A 17,443-nucleotide genomic window follows, 5' to 3' on the forward strand; every position below is an offset into this window, starting at 1 on the left:
AAGGAGACAGAGGATCCAAAGTGGGCTCTGTGCTGACAGCAGAGAGCCCTATGAGGAGCTTGAACTCACTAACTGTGAGATCGTGACCTGAGCCGAAGTTGGATGCTTAACTGACTGAGCCACCCGGGCGCCCCTCTTCTACTCACTTAAGATTGATTTACTCAAAGTTCTGTCTTTGATTCTTTTCTTTGTCTGTAATCTCTCTCGACCACTTCATGTGTACCCTCGTACACATTGAGACCCCAGATCTTTAATTTAGACCCATTATCTGAACTCCTGACACTTATTTTGTTTATTGGTCATTTCCAGGTGGATGTCCCACAAAATATCTTTCTGTTTTTACACGCGGTGTAGGGCTGGACCCTGAGATCAAGAGTCGGATGCTCTTTCAACTGAGCCAGTCAGGCACCCCTTGCACAGAATATCTTTTTTTTTTTTTTTAATGAATATGTGAAATTTGCTCACATATTCTTTTTTTTTTTTTTTAATTTATTTATTTTGAGAGAGAAAGCGTGAGTGGGGAAGGGGTAGAGAAAGAGGGAGAGAGAAAGAAAACCAAAGCAGGCTCTGCACTGCCAGCATGAAGCTTCACATGTGGCTCGAACCCATGAATTGTGAGATTGTGACCTGAACTGAAGTCAGACGCTTAACTGACTGAGCCACCCAGGCGCCCTGCTCCCACAAAATATCTTAAATTTAAGATTTTCAAAGCTGAACTCATCATGTTATCTGTAGGTTTCTTCTTTCAAAGGTCTACCCTTAATCGGTAACTAATTATACCTTTCCAAGTTAGAAACTTAGGAATCATTGTAAATTCTTTCTCTTTGATCCTCATGCTTAGTCACCAAACCCTATGGAGTCCAAATGTCTCTTGGTTTCATCCTCCCCTCTCCATTTGCATTGTCACTTGCCCTGTTCGTTGCCTCTATTTCTTGCTTGATCTCCTCACTCAGTGTTCTTCCCGCTAGCTTTTCCACCTTCCCTACAGCCACTAGAAAAATGTAATATGAGTATGATCTGGTCCCCATTACCTCCACAGCTTTGCCTCCTGTCACTACTATCCATCTCCAGAACTTTCCCATCACCCCACAGTGAAACTTCATACCCTGTAAACACTAACTCTCCAATCTCCTTTTCCTCCAGCCCTGGTAACCAATTTTTTACCTTCTTTTTCTATGAATGGGACTATTCTAAATATCTCATATAAGTAGAATCATTTAATAATTGTCCTTTTGTGATAGCTTATTTTACTTATTAGCATACTGTCTTCAAAGTTCATCCATGGTGTACCATGTGTCAGAATTTCCCTCCTTTTAAAGGCCTGGTGGGGTGCCTGGGTGGCTCAGTCAGTTAAGTGTCCAACATCAGCTCAGGTCATGATCTCACGGTCTGTGAGTTCAAGCCCCTTTTTGGGCTCTGTGCCGACACTCAGAGCCTGGAGCCTGCTTCGGATTCTGTGTCTCCCTCTCTCTCTGTCCCTCCTCAACTTACACTCTGCCTTCCTCTCTCTCAAAAAACAAACATTAAAAAAAATTTTTAAAGGCCTAGTAAGTATTTCACTGTAAGTCTGTACCATATTTTGTTTATCTGTTCATCTTACAGTGGACACTCGGGTTTCTACCCTTTGGCTCTTGGGAAGAATACTGCTATGAACATGAGTATGGCACTATTAGTTTTGAGACTTGGACTCTTTTGTGTATTTCAGGGCAGGTGACATTACAGAATTAAAAATTCTGGAGATACCAGGTCCTGGAGAAAATCAACATTTTGGAGACCTTCATCAGACAGAATTAGGCCCCTCTGGTGTTGGGTACCAAGTGGGTATCAATCAGAATGGCACAGGCAAGCTGGTGAAGAAGCCAACCTCTTCCAGCAGTGCCCCTCAGAATATCCCTAAGAGGACAGATGTGAAGAGCCAAGATGTTGCCGTTTCCCCACAGCAGCAGCAGTGCTCAAAGAGCTATGTGGACAGGCACACGGAATCCTTGAGTCAGTCCAAAAGTTTCCGTCGTCGGCACAACTCTTGTAAGTTGGATCAAGTTGATGTTTCTTCTTACCCTTGTGTTTCAGGGCTATAAGGTTTTATCCACTGCTGTTCTGTAAACAAATTCTTTGTTACCCTAGTGAAAAGGGATGCTGGTAAAGCTTCTCAAAAATACAGCATGATTCTCTTATTGTAGGTCTACCCCTTCAGGAGATTAAGGGAGAGAAAATAAGCTGTTAGAGACTCATACCAGCTCCTTACCCTCTCCCCCACTTAACTTCCTTCAAGAAAAGTCAGTAACCTGCCTGGAGTTCATGTGGACGAAAGCGATTATTGTCTTCAATCTGGTAACAGATGGTGGTGGTGATGTCTGAGTTGAGTCTACACTTGACTGTTCCAGGAAATTCTTGGCTAACTTGTGATTTGGCTCCCATCCTCAGAGGAAAGGAAGGGATTGGCTTATACATGTCTGTGATCGGACGGTCTCTGACAGACTACAATTTTTTTTTATTTTTTTTATTTTGAGAGAAAAAAGTGTGAGTGGAGGAGGGGCAGAGACAGAGAGGAAAGAGTGAGAATCCCAGGCGGGCTCCTCACTGTCAGTGCAGAGCCTGACGTGGGGCTCGAACCCATGAACTATGAGATCATGACTTGAGCAGAAATCAGATGCTCCACCGACTGAGCCACCCAGGCACCCCTTCCGACAGACTACAATTTTAAATTTGCTATATTCACTGTCCTTACTAACACATAAAGGAAAATATGCACTGGTGTGTTGATAGCCTAGTTGTGTTTGGCACTAACAAATTGTTGAATGCCATGTACTCACTATGGAACTGTAATTAATTCACTAGAATCTGGTATGCTTTTTAATGCATTCACTAGAATAATGTTATAAAAATGAATTATAACAGATTCACCAGAATCTGTGTGGCATCTGTGTTAGGGGCCAACATTTTTACATTTGAAAATGCCCTGATTTCATGAATAAACTCTTGAAATTTTGGAACTTAAAAAAATGTATTTCAGGACTCATTCCTTCACTGCTTAAGTAACTGTCTGAATTGACAGTGAAAACCTGAGACTAAAATTGAATTGTTACTTCCACATCTTTTGAAAAACTAAAGAATGCTTGGATAGGAAATTTACTATTTTCATTTAGACTTTAACCTTCTCTGCTTTGCTTTATTCTCACTTAAAGCCCTTTTTTCTTTACTGAAAACACTGACTTGTTTGTTTAAAGTTCATGTAGTCAAGCAGCTTATAATCTCATGTGCTTAGAGATAACCTTCATTAGCATTTTTCCTAGTATTTTTTTCTCTGATTATTAACATCTTACTAAGGTAAATTTGTTACAGTTAATGAACCAATATTGATACATTATTATTAAGTAAAGTATTTTCTTCAGATTACCTTAGTTTTTACCTAATGTCCATGTTACAGACGCTCATCCAGCATACCACATTACATTTAATAGTCATGTTTCCTCTTACATCTGACAGTTTCTCAGAGTTTCATTGGTTTTGGTGGCCTAGAGTATTTTGACGAGTACTGGTCAGGTATTTTGTAGAATATTCTCAATTGGGATTTGATGTTTCTCTTGTGATTAGATTGGGGTTATGTGTTTAGGGTGGAAGACTACAGTGATAAAAGTTATTTTCATCACTTCATATCAAGGGTATGTACTGTGAACATGGTTTATGACTTGATGTTGACCTTGATCACCTGGCTGAGGGAAGTGTGTATGTCACATTTTTCTGTAGAGTTCTCCCCACTCCTCCTATATTGGAAGGAAGTCAGTGTGCAGCCCACACCTCTAAGTAGAAAGTTATGCAGAGTATCTGTATACATTGCTTGGAATTCTTCTGCACCGGAGATTTGTCTCTTCTCCCATGTTTATTCAGTTATTTATTTTTATCAGTATGGACTTGTAAGTATTTATCTTACACTTTAGGTTATAATTCATCACTGCTTTATTTTAGTGCTTGGCATTGGCCACTGGGAGCTGTTTTGGTTAGCTCCTGTTTTCCTTGGACATTTCCCCCATTATTGTGGATAGGTTTTTTTCCCCTGTACTTCTTTACTTTCTGGCCCTACAAGATGCTCCAGGTTTATCTTCTAATCACTTTTTGTTATAAATGTTTATTTTAGAGAGAGAGTGCAAGCATGAAGGTGGGACAGGGGCAGAGGGGAGGGGGAGAGAGAGTCTTAAGCAGGCTCCACACGTAGTGCAGAGCCTGATGCAAGACTCGCTCCCACAACCCTGTAATCATGACCTGAGCCAAAATTGAGAGTCGGACGCTCAACCAATTGAGCCACCCAGGAGCCACATTTTCTTCTGTATTTTTTGCCTTACCCCTAGAATCAGCCATGTCTCCAAGGATCCCTGTTTATTTTATTGGAGAGTGGTATTATAAGCCATTACCTGGGTGCTAGCTATGTTCATTGCTGCTGGGTGTTGCCTTTAAAAAAAAAAATTTTTTTTTTAATGTTTATTTTTTGAGAGAGACAGAGTGTGAGCAGGCGAGGGGCAGAGAGAGAAGGAGACACAGAATCTGAAGCAGGCTCCAAGCTGTCAGCACAGAGCCTGATGTGGTGCTTGAACAACTCACTGACTGCGAGATCATGACCTGGGCTGAAGCTGGCCGTCCAACAGACTGAGCCACCCAGGTGCCCCTCTTTTTGGCTGACAGAGCAGGGAAATAGATATATGTATACTTGACCAGTGTATATACATGTATACTATTTTTATACGTAATCTTCTGTACTGTATGAAGCTAAGCATGAGTTCATACTGATGTCTCCAGCTTGAATCCATTACTACCTGCGTCACTCTAGCCACCTCTATTTTCTCATCTGTCACCTTTCACTCTAACAGTGAAAGACTGGTGTCCTACCATCTGTTGTCCATGGGCTTAAATCATTCAGTTCCAGTGCACAGGTATAGCACTATCGGAATTACTAACCTGTACCACACTCCCTTCATTGACTTGTTTTATGCATTTGTAACAGATTGTTTTGTCACATTCTGCCTCCCATTCTGGGATCCTCCCACCTCAATGAATTTTTAAAAATTTGCGTATTTTAAGGCTTATTCTTTGTGCTCTAAGGTTCTGAGTTTTAACCTGCAGTGCCTTGTATCCATCATTACAGTATTATACAGAATCCCTTGTTTCACCAATTTAGTCTTTCCACTTTTTCCTCCATGACCTCTCCCCTGCCTCAGCAAGTACTGATCTTTTCACCATCTTTGTAGGTTTCACCTTTCCCAGAATATGACATAATTAAAATCACACGGTAGGTAGCCTTTTGAGACAGGCTTCTTTCACTTAAAGTGCATTTAAGATTCATTCATTCATGTTGGGGTGTCTGGGTGGCTCAGTCCGTTGAGTGTCCGAATCATTTTTTTTTTTAATTTTATTTTTTATTTTTTAAAATTTACATCCAAATTAGTTAGCATATAGTGAAACAATGATTTCAGGAGTAGATTCCTTAATGCTGCTTACCCATTTAGCCCATCCCCCCTTCCACAACCCCTCCAGTAACCCTCAGTTTGTTCTCCATATTTATGAGTCTCTTCTGTTTTGTCCCCCTCCCTGTTTTTATATTATTTTTGTTTCCCTTTCCTTATGTTCATCTGTTTTGTCTCTTAAAGTCCTCATATGAGTGAAGTCATATGATTTTTGTCTTTGTCTGACTAATTTCACTTAGCATAATACCCTCCAGTTCCATCTACGTAGTTGCAAATGGCAAGATTTCATTCTTTTTGACTGCCGAGTAATACTCCATTGTATATATATACCACATCTTCTTTATCCATTCATCCATCAATGGACATTTGGGCTCTTTCCATACTTTGGCTATTGCTGATAGTGCTGCTATAAACATGGGGGTGCATGTGTCCCTTCGAAACAGCACACCTGTATCCCATGGATGAATGCCTAGTAGTGCAATTGCTGGGTCGTAGGGTAGTTCTATTTTTAGTTTTTTGAGGCACCTCCATACTGTTTTCCAGAGTGGCTGCACCAGCTTGCATTCCCAGAGTGTCTGAATCTTGATAGAGTCGTGGGATTGAGCCCTGCCTGTGTTGGGCTCCACATTGAGGATGGAGCCTGCTTAAGATTCCCTCTGCCCCACTCTCCCACTCGCACTCTCTCTCCCTCAAACTAAAAAAAAAAAAATCATTCATGTCTTTGTGGGTCGATAGCTCATTTCCTTTTATTGCTGAATAATATTTCATTGTATGGATGTATCAAAGTTTGTCCGTTTACTTATTGAAGGGCATCTTGGCTGATTCCAGCTTTTGATGATTATGAACAAAACTTGCTAGAAACATTTGTGTGCAGGTTTTATGTGGACATAGTTTTCAGATCAGTTGGGTAAATACCTAGGAGTATGATTGCTGGATGTTATGGTAAGGCTATCGAATTGTTTTCCCCTTACCAACAATTATAGCAACTCTCTTGAAAGAGTGCAGTTAACGTCAAGCAAGTAATTTATTTGATCTTTAACAAGTCACTCTGGTAAAAAAGTTGGGTCACTCTCAAAAAGTATCCCCTGGTGGATGATGCTTCTGCTTTTGCTGTTTAGTCTGTTCCCTAGACTATTAAGTGCACATAAATAGGGTAAAGGGATCATGGCAAAAAAAAAAAAAAAAAAAAAAAAAAAAGTTATCCTCTTTCAGAGAACTTCTTCTGAATCCAGATTAGTTTGGAAAATGTCTGTGACCTGGGAATTTGATGATGAGATGTGGCTTGGAATTGGTTTGTGATAGGTAGAGTTGCATTTATTTGTTTTTATTATTTTTCTTTAATGTTTATTTTTGAGAGGCAGAGTGCAAGCGGGGGAGGGGCAGAGAGAGAGGGAGACAACAGAATCCGAAGCAGGCTCCAGGCTCTGAGCTGTCAGCACAGAGCCTGACGTGGGGCTCGAACTCACGAACCGTGAGATCATAACCTGAGCTGAAGTCAGATGCTTAACTGAGTTGCATTTATTTATTTGTTTAGTGAATGCTGTAAGATGAGTAGAAAGGTCTGCCAGAGGATTTTAAGGATTCCAAGAAAATAGATTGGTTTCTTCCCACTGCAGTTGTAATGTAGATTATCATTGTTTTTTTCATTGATAAAGAAATAGAGATTAAGTATTTTTCTCATTAGAGATATGTAAATAGAAATTTTCCTGGTATATGTCTATTGATGTTGAAACTAGTAGATTGGTAAAGTATAGGAATATAATCTCCAGTTCTGTTTTTTTTAAATTAATTTATTTAAGAATTTTTTTTTAACGTTTTTATTTTATTTTTGAGAGACAGAGACGGAGTGCTAGTTGTAGAGGGGCAGAGAAAGAGTGGGATACACAGAGTCTGAAGCAGGCTCCAGGCTCTGAGCTGTCAGCACAGAACTCGACACGGGGCTTGAACTGACGAACCATGAGATCATGACCTGAGCTGAAGTCAGATGCTTAACTGACTGAGCCACTCAGGCACCCCTCTTCAGTTCTGGTTTTTAAGTATTCTGTTAAGGTTAGTGATGAGTTGTTGAGGGATTTGTTAGTTATAGTTACCTAATCCAACATTTGTGAGAGATTTAGCACAAGCAGATTTTATTTACTTTTTTTACAGGTTTATTTATTTTGAGAAAGAATGTGTGCACATGCGAGTGGGGAAGGGGTGTGTGTGTGTGTGGGGGGGAATCCCAAGCAGGTTCTGTGCTGCCAGCAAAGAGCCTGACGTGCGGCTCCATCTCACGAACCAGGAGATCGTGACTTGAGCCAAAATCAAGAGTCAGATGCTCAACCAACTGAGCCATCCAGGCGGTCCTAAGTTAATTAATTAATTATATATTTTTTTACAGAGAGAGAGTGCAAGTGTGTATGTGGCAGGGAGAGAGAATCCCAGACAGGCTCCATATTTGTCAAGTAGATGAATGGAATATTAGTCCTCGGAGGCTGAGGGAAACCATTTGAGACTGGCCAAGGATACAGGTCTGTGTATGGTCTGTTCATTTTACCAATGATCCCACCATCCGAGGTCCTACTATAACTTCTTAACCTCCTTGGATGTGCCTTCTTGGTGCTGGAGCCCAAGAAGTTGAATTATTACCAAGGCCTAGAAGTTGGGGAGTTGAAAAGAAGGTTCCAGATGCTCTCAGTTATCTCTTCGTGAAGCCCATTGAGTCTGACATTAAAACATTTGCCATTGACCTTCAGGTGCCCTTTAGCGTGCTAAGTGCAGGACAAAGTTCCCTTTTACAATGTGTGTGTGACAAAAACCAATAAATAAGTGGCACTGAGGGTTACACAACAATGGGTTTGTTGTAAGTTATCCTGGCCAAAGGGCTTTTGTGCCAAAGGCTGGCAGCAAAATGGCACAGGAAGGCGGCCAGCCTCTAGTCTTAACACATACTTGGCCTTTGTAATTGAAAGGTAAAGAAATCTGTGAAGCACTGTTTATCTTTTCCAAGGGAAGCGCTTTTCTCTCCTAGTGGCCAAAGTCCATTTTATTTTTTTATTCCCCCCCCAATATTTTATTATCTTAAATTCTAAACAAGAGCTTTGCTGTTTAGTTTTATATATATTATATTTCAAACAAACACGTTTTAATTATTTGCCAAAGGCCATTTTAAACATAGAGCCAGGCACTTGGGCTGAGTAAGCCAAGTATTGAGACAGCTGATTCACTCAGGACTTCCCAATATTTGTATTAAAGTATGAGGAAAAGGAAGAATCAGAGACAACTGAGCGTATTGGCTTGCTTTTCATTTACTTTATAATCTCTTATCTTTTTCTTGCTGACCTACGATGTCAGTATTTCCTCTTGGAAACCTTTTTTGCTGTCTACTTTCCTAGCAGTGTTTGGAACATAGCTGATCCTTGGTGTATATTTGTCAAATGAGTGAATGTAAGCTCTGTATTCAGAGTGTGAGAAAATACCTGATACCTTCTGAAGACACAACTCTGGTTTGGTTGCAAGTGATGTTTATAGAGTCTTAAGGCTGACCCCAAAGTGGCTTCCTATTTTGCTGCTTTTGCCCTGTCTTCTGTCAAGCTGATAATTGCTTGTCTTCATCTGTCATTGTGATAGATTCAGGATAGTTCATTGTCCGTTCATACTGGGCATGACTGAACTCCTTTCCTCTGAAGCCCTTGCCTCATACCCCCTCTTTTATTATTGTTGACAGCTTCATCTTCCTGTCTTTTTCAGTCACGCAAAGATTTGATAGCTACCTTTCTTTCTCATAGTTCATCTCAAGTTGCCTTTTCTTTAGTGACTTCTTTAGACTCTTTTGTTGTTTGTATGGGGTGTTTTTTGTTTTTTTAGATGGTTGTTTTTATGAATTCAGAGATTTGTGTATTTATGGTAGACAGGGCATAGAATTGGGTGACAGGTCTGAATGACAAATTTCTGCCCTCTGTTTGCTTACATTGTCCTTGAGTTAGAGTAAAAACACAGATAACTGCAGAACAAAGTAGGTAGTATGGGGCAAGTGCTAGATGAACGGTACCCACACTGCTGCAGGTGGTCAGATGGGGGTGATCTTTCAGTTGGAGTCATCAAGATGGTGTGTTTGGGCTGAGTCTGTAACAGTAAAAATGAGAAATAGCTTAAAAGTTCATCAGTAGGCATGGTATACATCAATAGGGTATAGTCTATAAAAAATCTTCAAAAAATTTTTTTTAATGTTTTATTTATTTTTGAGAGACAGAGACCGTGTGAGTGGGGGAGGGGCAGAGAGAGGGGGAGACAGAATCTGAAGCAGGCTTCAGGCTCTGAGCTGTCAGCCCAAACTCACAAACCATGAGATCATGACCTGAGCTGAAGTTGGAAGCTTTAACCGACTGAGCCACTCAGGAGCCCCTATAAAAAAATCTTATAAAAAGATATTTGGAGAAATCATTCATGAAACAGAAGCTCCTAAGCAAGATAGCAAGGTACAAAACTTTATAAGATGGATGCATATTTTTTGACTAGAAGGGAACATATCAAAATGTTAAGTGAATATCTGCAATTTTCGGGCCACCTGGGTGGCTTAGTTAATTAAGCGTCCAACTTCAGCTCAGGTCATGATCTCATGGTTCATGAGTTTGAGCCCTGCATCGGGCCCCCATGATGACATTGCAGAGGCTGCTTGGGATTCTCTCTCTCTCTCTCTCTCTCTCTCTCCCTCTCCCTCTCCCTCTCCCTCTCCCTCTCCCTCTCCCTCTCCCTCTCCCTCTCCCTCTCCCTCTCCCTCTCCCTCTCCCTCTCCCTCTCCCTCTCCCTCTCCCTCCCCCTACCTCCCTCCCTCCCTCCCTCTCTCTCTGCCCCTCCCCTGAGTGTTCCCTCCCTCCCTCTCCCTCTCTCCCCCCACCCCAGAATAAACTTTAAAAAAGTTAAGTGAATATTTGCAATTTTCTGTATATTTTATGCACTATTAAGAACATATATTAACAAAAAGTTACTTCTAAAAAAGGAATACTTGTTTCCTGTTGCTTTTGAATTCCTTTTTTACCATTGTGCTGTACTGAATAGGTTTTTTGCTTTTGCCTTCTATGCTCATTTTCTAGACGTGATCCTCTGCTAGTTCTTTTCACTTTGCCTAGGTCTGTCAGAGTTACATGGTTTCCTTATTCTTGTCTCCACAAATACCATGGAATTTGGAATCTGACCGATCAGAGTTCAAGTCCTAACTTAGACGTACCGGTTTGGAACATCCTTAGTTTCCTCATTGGTAGAATGCTAAGGTTAATTGGGTTGTCTGAAGATAGCTGAGATAATGTGCGTATCAAAGCCTAAGATGGTGCCAGCTGCATAGGTTCTGCAAGTTGACAAGCGTTTAGCAGCATCCCTGGACTCCACCTTCTAGGTGCCAGGAATATTTCCCAACCACCCCCAGTTGTAACAACCAAAAATGCCTCCAGACATTGTCAAATGTCCCACTGAGGCATAATAGTGCCCCTGATTGAGAATCAAAAGTTCTTCAGGAATGAGGAAACCTTGTTATCAGAAACTGCTGTAAGATCTACTCTCCACCTTTCACCCCATTCTGTCTTCTTGACCAGTATTCTTCACGTGCCCATGCTTAAATCAGTTGTTGGCATGAGAACCACCATGATTGATTTAGAAATTTACCTGTTCCCTCCCCTGAGAGGAGGGTATGGTATCTATCTGAACAAAAATGGGTATTGTTCTGAGGAAGAGATCTGGACATTAGATAGGCAACAACAGAATCTGCTTACGGGGCAAAAAACTCTAAAATTGCTTACCTCTGGCAAGGGCCTATCGCAAGTGTCATGGTGGAAGATACAGGCAGTTTGACTGTTGGGTCTGCAGAAGCGATTGGGAATGGTAGTAAAGGGGGGTGAGAGTAACTTTAGGTGAGGACAGGGGCTATATTGATATTGTTCACCGTTGACTCTCCAGCACTTAACACAGATCCTAGTGGATAGCAGATGCTTAATGAAAATTTTAAAAATGAATATAGAAAAATACTGATCAGAATTCTGTCCTGGTGAAATGTGAAGTGTGTTTTGGGTTCAGTGAACAGTGGTATGATTATAGGTACAGTTGGCTGACATGAAGAGACTCCTGGAGACCACCCCGATTCCTTTCTTTCAGATAAACTATATTCAGCTTCAGGGAAATTGTGCTTTGGCCTAAATAGTGCCTTAAAATAAGCATGAAGTATTTGACTCCTAATATTGATGTTATTAATTCATTAGGTTTCTTTTACTTCCTTTTGTAAAAGTAAACATTTCTGTGACACAACTCCTGATGGGCTCACCAATTGATTGGGTTTTTTTCTACGATACATACATGCTATGTACATGAGATATGAGAAACAGAGGAACAAATTAAAAAGGACTAGATAAACACAAAGTAAACTTTCACAGTAATACTGGTTTAAATTTGGTTTAATGGTTCAAAATATGTTTTGCTTATTGAAAAATTAATATTTGCTTTTTCAACAGAGTGAATAACTATGAGTCATTGATTCTTTTGGAGGTGGTGGGGAGGTGGAGATATTTATTACCTTGATTGTGGTCGTGGTATTACAAGTGTTTGCATATGTCCAAACTCATCAAATTGTATACATTAAGTATGTACAGGTTTTTGTGTACTGATAAAACCTCAGTAAAGCTATAAAAACAAAAATCAGTGTTGTCCCTCTGAGGAGATGAAGCCCAGGTGCATCTTCTCTTGGCTCCCAGGACTGAATCCAGGGCAGCAATAGGACCTTGGCTGACTTTATTTCTTTAGTATTTTACCTTACTAATTTTGTGTTTTTGCTTTGTCTATAGCTAAGCTGTTCCCCATTGGTAGCAGCAGTGATTAGGGGTTTGGCTTTATGGTTTGATCACTTGATCTGTTTAAGGGAATTAATGTTTCTAGATACCTGCTTTCTGTTGGGTGAGAGACAACAGCAAATCTGGTTAGTCTGTTCTATTTGTCTACTTTGAGCTCAAGTCAATTAAGATTTTCATCCCCACTGGGAGAAGATGGGCCCTTTAACATCTATACTGGTCTGTGTTTAATCTTGGCCCATGTCTGAGATTTTAGGGTTGGAGCTGTAAGCACTATTTCTGTGTATATCTGTGTGTCTGTAATTCAGAAAGTTCTTTACCTTTACAATTTACAAGGGATAAAATAAACATGAAATATTTTTAAAGGAATATTTTATTAATGGTTCAAAACTTTTTTGCTTATTAAACATCAATACTTGGTTAGAACAGAGTGATTAGCTGTGAGTCACTCATTTTCTTAAATCTTGGTATACCACTTAAGAAAATAGTAACCATACTAGTTATTTCAGAAGAAATTTAATAGAATTGGTTAAGTAGGTGTTAGAAGACCAAAAAAGCAAAAAGAGACCTTGAGGGAGGGGAAACAGGGAACAGGCTGCTGTTATCAGAAACTTGAAGTTCAGAGAAGAGGCTTCTCAGAGCTGGTGCCATTAGTTCTAGGGAGCTGCACTGAAGCTTGTTCTGTCTGCATGAGGCGGAAAGGAAAACGGGAGACCGGAACCGACTGCCAGGGCAATGCTGGTGTGAACAGCAAGCGAACAAGAAGGAGACCGTCCCGTGTCACTGCTCCTTCCTTGTTCCTTCCACTCTCTTCACATGTCTACTACTGGTAGTGGGACCTGACGGGAGGAGAAATGCAGTTGTGGAGTCCCAGCCCAACACCACAGAGACTGAGTGTGGAGTTAAAAGACTAATAAGTGATACCCTGAACACTTTGAATGAAACAGAGGTTCAAAGAGCCGGTCCTGGGTTCAGTTAATTAAGAAATTAAAAATTTTTTTCATCGCTGGAAAGGTAGTAGCTGAAAAAAAGGCAAAACTGGAAAGAATACCTCTCTCTGAGAGGCCTACTTTTCCTGTACGGGGTCAGATGTTAAATATTTTAGGCTTTGCCGGTCATGAAGTCTCGGTCTCAAATACTTAACGTTGCTTTTGCAGCACAGAAGTGGGCTTAGACAGTATGTAAACAAATGAGTGTGACTGTGTTCCAAGAAAACATATTTGCAGAAACAGCAGTGGGCTGAATTTGGTGAGCGCCAAACAGTTTGCAGACTCCTGATGTAGAATGTACACTTAGGGTGAGGTTAATCAATGATAGTCCATATGGATTCATGTTTGGAATAACCTTGATACTTTTTTGAATTTGGGAGACCATCTTCTTAGATCTGATCAATTTTTTAAAAATTTCATTCTAGCTAACGAAGGCCTGTAAGAGGAATCAGAGAGGTGTTAGCTCTGCCATTCTTTTGTTCACTTATGATTGCATTATTAGTATTATCTTTAATGCATAGTTTCTTTATAGGAATCTTTTTTAAGCCACTTACTCATTTTAGTATGCTTTAGTAGCTAAAAATGTATATAGTTGCACAACAGTGTGAATGTACTTAATGCCATTGAACTGTATACTTAAAAGTTGTTAAAATGGTAAATTTTATGTTAACATACATTTTACCATAAAAAAATTGATGCAAGTCCATTTGCACGGATACACGTCCTGTTATGGAACATCACTCTTTCTTCCAACATCTCAAGTACTGGCAGTGATTGGCTGTCATGAAACCTCATAAGGGTGCCAATTTCTAGCTGAACATTAAATTCATAAAGCCTAATTTCTTATTCTTTTTAGTTAAAAGAAAAAATAGAGTATGAAATATCTTCTCCCTTCATCCCAGTGGATCATTCTTTACACTCCTGGGTATGCCAAGACCACAGGGCCAGAGACCTGTTTTCTAATAGTATGCTTTGATTTATATTGAGGCAGAACATTAGTCCTGTATACTGGACTTTTTTCTAGTTCTTCCCCTGCCTGCTTCTATTGCTGAGGGTGTTACCCTGACCTTGTATTTTCATGCCTGCACTCCCATTCCTAATCCAGCTCTGTTTTTTTCGTCCACATTTCTGTGATACTTTATATAAATTTCTGTTATAATTCTTACCACGTTGTATTTTAGTTGTTTGCTTATATATCACTCCTCCTTTAAAAAAAAAGTTTATTTATGTTACAGCACGAAGCGGGGAAGGGCGGAGAGAGAAACAGAATCCCAAGCAGAAGGAGCTCAATTCCACGACCATGAGATCATGACCTGAGCTGAAATCAAGAATCCCTTGCCCCAGTAATGAACATTTGTGCTTCCTACAGTTTTTGCATGGGAAAAGGTCTCATGGCAACTTGTTGCCAGAGTTTTAAGAATTTATTTTTTTATTAAAATTTTTAAAAATTTATTTATTTATTTTAGAGAGTGCAAGCGGAGGAGAGGGGTAGATGGAGGGGGAGAGAGAGAGAGACAGACAGACACAGACCGGGAGAGAATCTTAAGCAGGCTCCACACTCAGCACGGAGCCTGACACAAGGCTTGGTCCCACAACCCTGGGATCATGACCTGAGCCGAAATCAGAGTTGGACGCTCAATTGACTAAGCCACCCGGCTACCCCTCTCCTCCTTCCTTTTTGAGTAGCATGTCTTGGTTATTTACCTGGCTGTGGCACATAGCATGCTCTCACTAAATGTTTTTGTCAGATTACTGGAACTAGAACTTAACCCACATTTTGACAATCTTGTCATTGTTTTATAATCCAAGCTGTTGATGGTGGCTCAGCTAGATCTTCCTCTCCTTTATAATTTTGGCCAAGCTTAGTTATTTTCAGAGGCCTAAATCTCATCTTCCAGCTCAGCCCTTTTCTATACCAATATTTGGCAATAGGAAGACTTGGGGACACGAGTTATATTTGCACAGTACACATCTTTCAGAATAATTATTGCAATTGATCTTGCCAATGTTGATTAATTTGTTAAACAAATATTTATTGACTGCCTGCTGTGTGCTAGGAACTCTGCTGGGGATAAAACAGTGAGCATTTTACACACAAGGAAATTGAGATTATGTAACATGTTAACGAGAACTGCAGCTGGAGCCTAGGTGTCCTGGCTCCTCCATGGGGTAGAAGGGAGTTGCTGTGAGAAGTTAGAGCAGTATAGTTGGGATGCTGTATGTGAAGGAGTTTGCTCGTGATCATTCTAACCTCTAAGTATTTTCAGTAATTAAAGAGCTCAATCTTTCAAAGGGAAGCACATCACATTTATTTAAACCACATTGGAGGTTCAGTTTGGCATACCGTTAGCCTGGTCCACCCTTTCAGGATGGTCAGAATATAAACTCAATTCAGGATTCTCTAGGAGTGGATGGTCTGGAGAATTCTGTGGGATTTTCTGTCTTGGCTGCTAGAAAAGTAGTTGACTGATGTGTGGTGGCCAGATAGAGAGTGTCTGCTGTTCTGGTGTTGATGTGCATCTTGGTGTGGTCACTGTAGAATCAGGTCAGTATGATCCTTGTCGGTTGATGGTTCAGAAATTGCTTCCCTACAAGTATTAAATTCTGAGAAAAGATCACATTAAGAGATCTAGGGGTGCCTGGGTGGCTCAGTCAGTTAAGTGTCCAACTTCGGCTCAGGTCATGATCTCGCGCTTGTGAGTTTGAGCCCCAAGTCAGGCTCTGTGCTGACAGTTCAGAACCTGGAGCCTGCTTTGGATTCTGTCCCTCTCTGTCCCTCTCCTCGTACTCTCTCTCTCTCTCTCTCTCTTAAAAATAAATAAACATTAAAAAAGAGATCTAAAAACAGGTTTATAAGTCAAAATAACAACTTACAGTGATAGATGTATATCTGGCTCAAGATCTGGAATCTCTCTAAACCAGAGATTCCCTCCTGCTGGGTTCTAGGCTAAGACCACATTAAAAATTAGAAGGTTGTTTGCTTGGGAAGCATAGAATTCGGAGCCAGTTGAGTAGTATTTTTTTGTGAACTTCAGGTTATGAAGAGTTGATCTTCTTTTACTCTGGGGGTATTTCTCTCTTTACTCCTGGACATTTGGGGTCAAACCACTCAGACCTGTGGGAAGAGACTGCTGTACCTTTGCCCTTCCACTTTCATTTTTTTTTTTGTTTTTTTCAGATATTAATTTATTTTTTTAATTTACATCCAACTTAACATATAGTGCAACAGTGATTTCAGGAGTAGATTCCTTAATGCCCCTTACCCATTTAGCCCATCCCCCCTCAACCCCTCCCCCAAACCTCTGTTTATTCTCTATATTTAAGAGTCTTTTATGTTTTGTCTCCCTCCCTGTTTTTATATTATTTTTGCTTCCCTTCCCTTATGTTCATCTGTTTTGTATCTTAAAGTCCTCATATGAGTGAAGTCCTATATTTATCTTTCTCTAATTTCGGTTAGCATAATATGCTCTAGTTCCACCCACGTAGTTGCAAATGGCAAGATTCCATTCTTTTTGACTGCTGAGTAATACTCCCCTGTGCGTGCGTGCGTGCGTGCGTGCGTGTGCACCACATCTTCTTTATCCATTCATCCATCGATGAGCATTTGGGCTCTTTCCATACTTTGGCTATCGTTGATAGTGCTGCCATAAATGTTGGGGTGCATGTGCCTCTTCGAAACAGCACACTTGTATCCCTTAGATAAATACCTAGTAGTGAGTGCAATTGCTGGGTCATATTGTAGTTCTGATTTTTTGAGGAAACTCCATACTGTTTTCCAGAGTGGCTGCATCAGTTTGCATTCCCACCAGCAGTACAAAAGAGATCCTCTTTTCTCCACATCCTTGCCAACATCTGTTGTTGCCTGAGTTGTTAATGTTAGCCATTCTGACTGGTGTAAGGTGATATCTCATTGTGGTTTTGATTTGTATTTCCCTGATGAGTGATGTTGAGCATTTTTTTCATGTGTCGGTTGGCCATGTGGATGTCTTCTTTGGAGAAGTGTCTGTTCATGTCTTCTGCCCATTTCTTCACTGGATTATTTGTTTTTTGGGTGTTGAGTTTGGTAAGTTCTTTATAGATTTTGGATACTAACCCTTTATCTGATATGCTGTTTGCAAATCTCTTCTCCCATTCCATAGGTTGCCTTTTAGTTTTGCTGCTTATTTCATTCTCTGTGCAGAAGCTTTTT

General features: G+C 40.4%; 1 protein-coding gene across 5 annotated transcripts in view; it reads left to right on the forward strand.

Moving 5' to 3' along the window:
• The window catches only part of EDC3 (enhancer of mRNA decapping 3), a 60,308-nt gene that overhangs the window by 19,657 nt on the left and 23,208 nt on the right, over positions 1–17,443 (forward strand). For all 5 annotated transcript variants that reach the window (XR_002077869.2, XM_019441458.2, XM_019441457.2 and 2 more), the window contains exon 3: positions 1,706–2,025. Coding sequence is in view for 4 of the 5 variants with exons in the window: in XM_019441458.2 (XP_019297003.1) it covers positions 1,706–2,025 (320 nt within the window). In the remaining variant the exon portion in view is untranslated. The remainder of the gene's footprint in view (positions 1–1,705; positions 2,026–17,443) is intronic.

The sequence above is a fragment of the Panthera pardus genome, unplaced genomic scaffold, assembly GCF_024362965.1.
Source record: "Panthera pardus isolate Hobbes unplaced genomic scaffold, ASM2436296v1 HiC_scaffold_24, whole genome shotgun sequence".
NCBI classification, from domain to species: domain Eukaryota; kingdom Metazoa; phylum Chordata; class Mammalia; order Carnivora; family Felidae; genus Panthera; species Panthera pardus.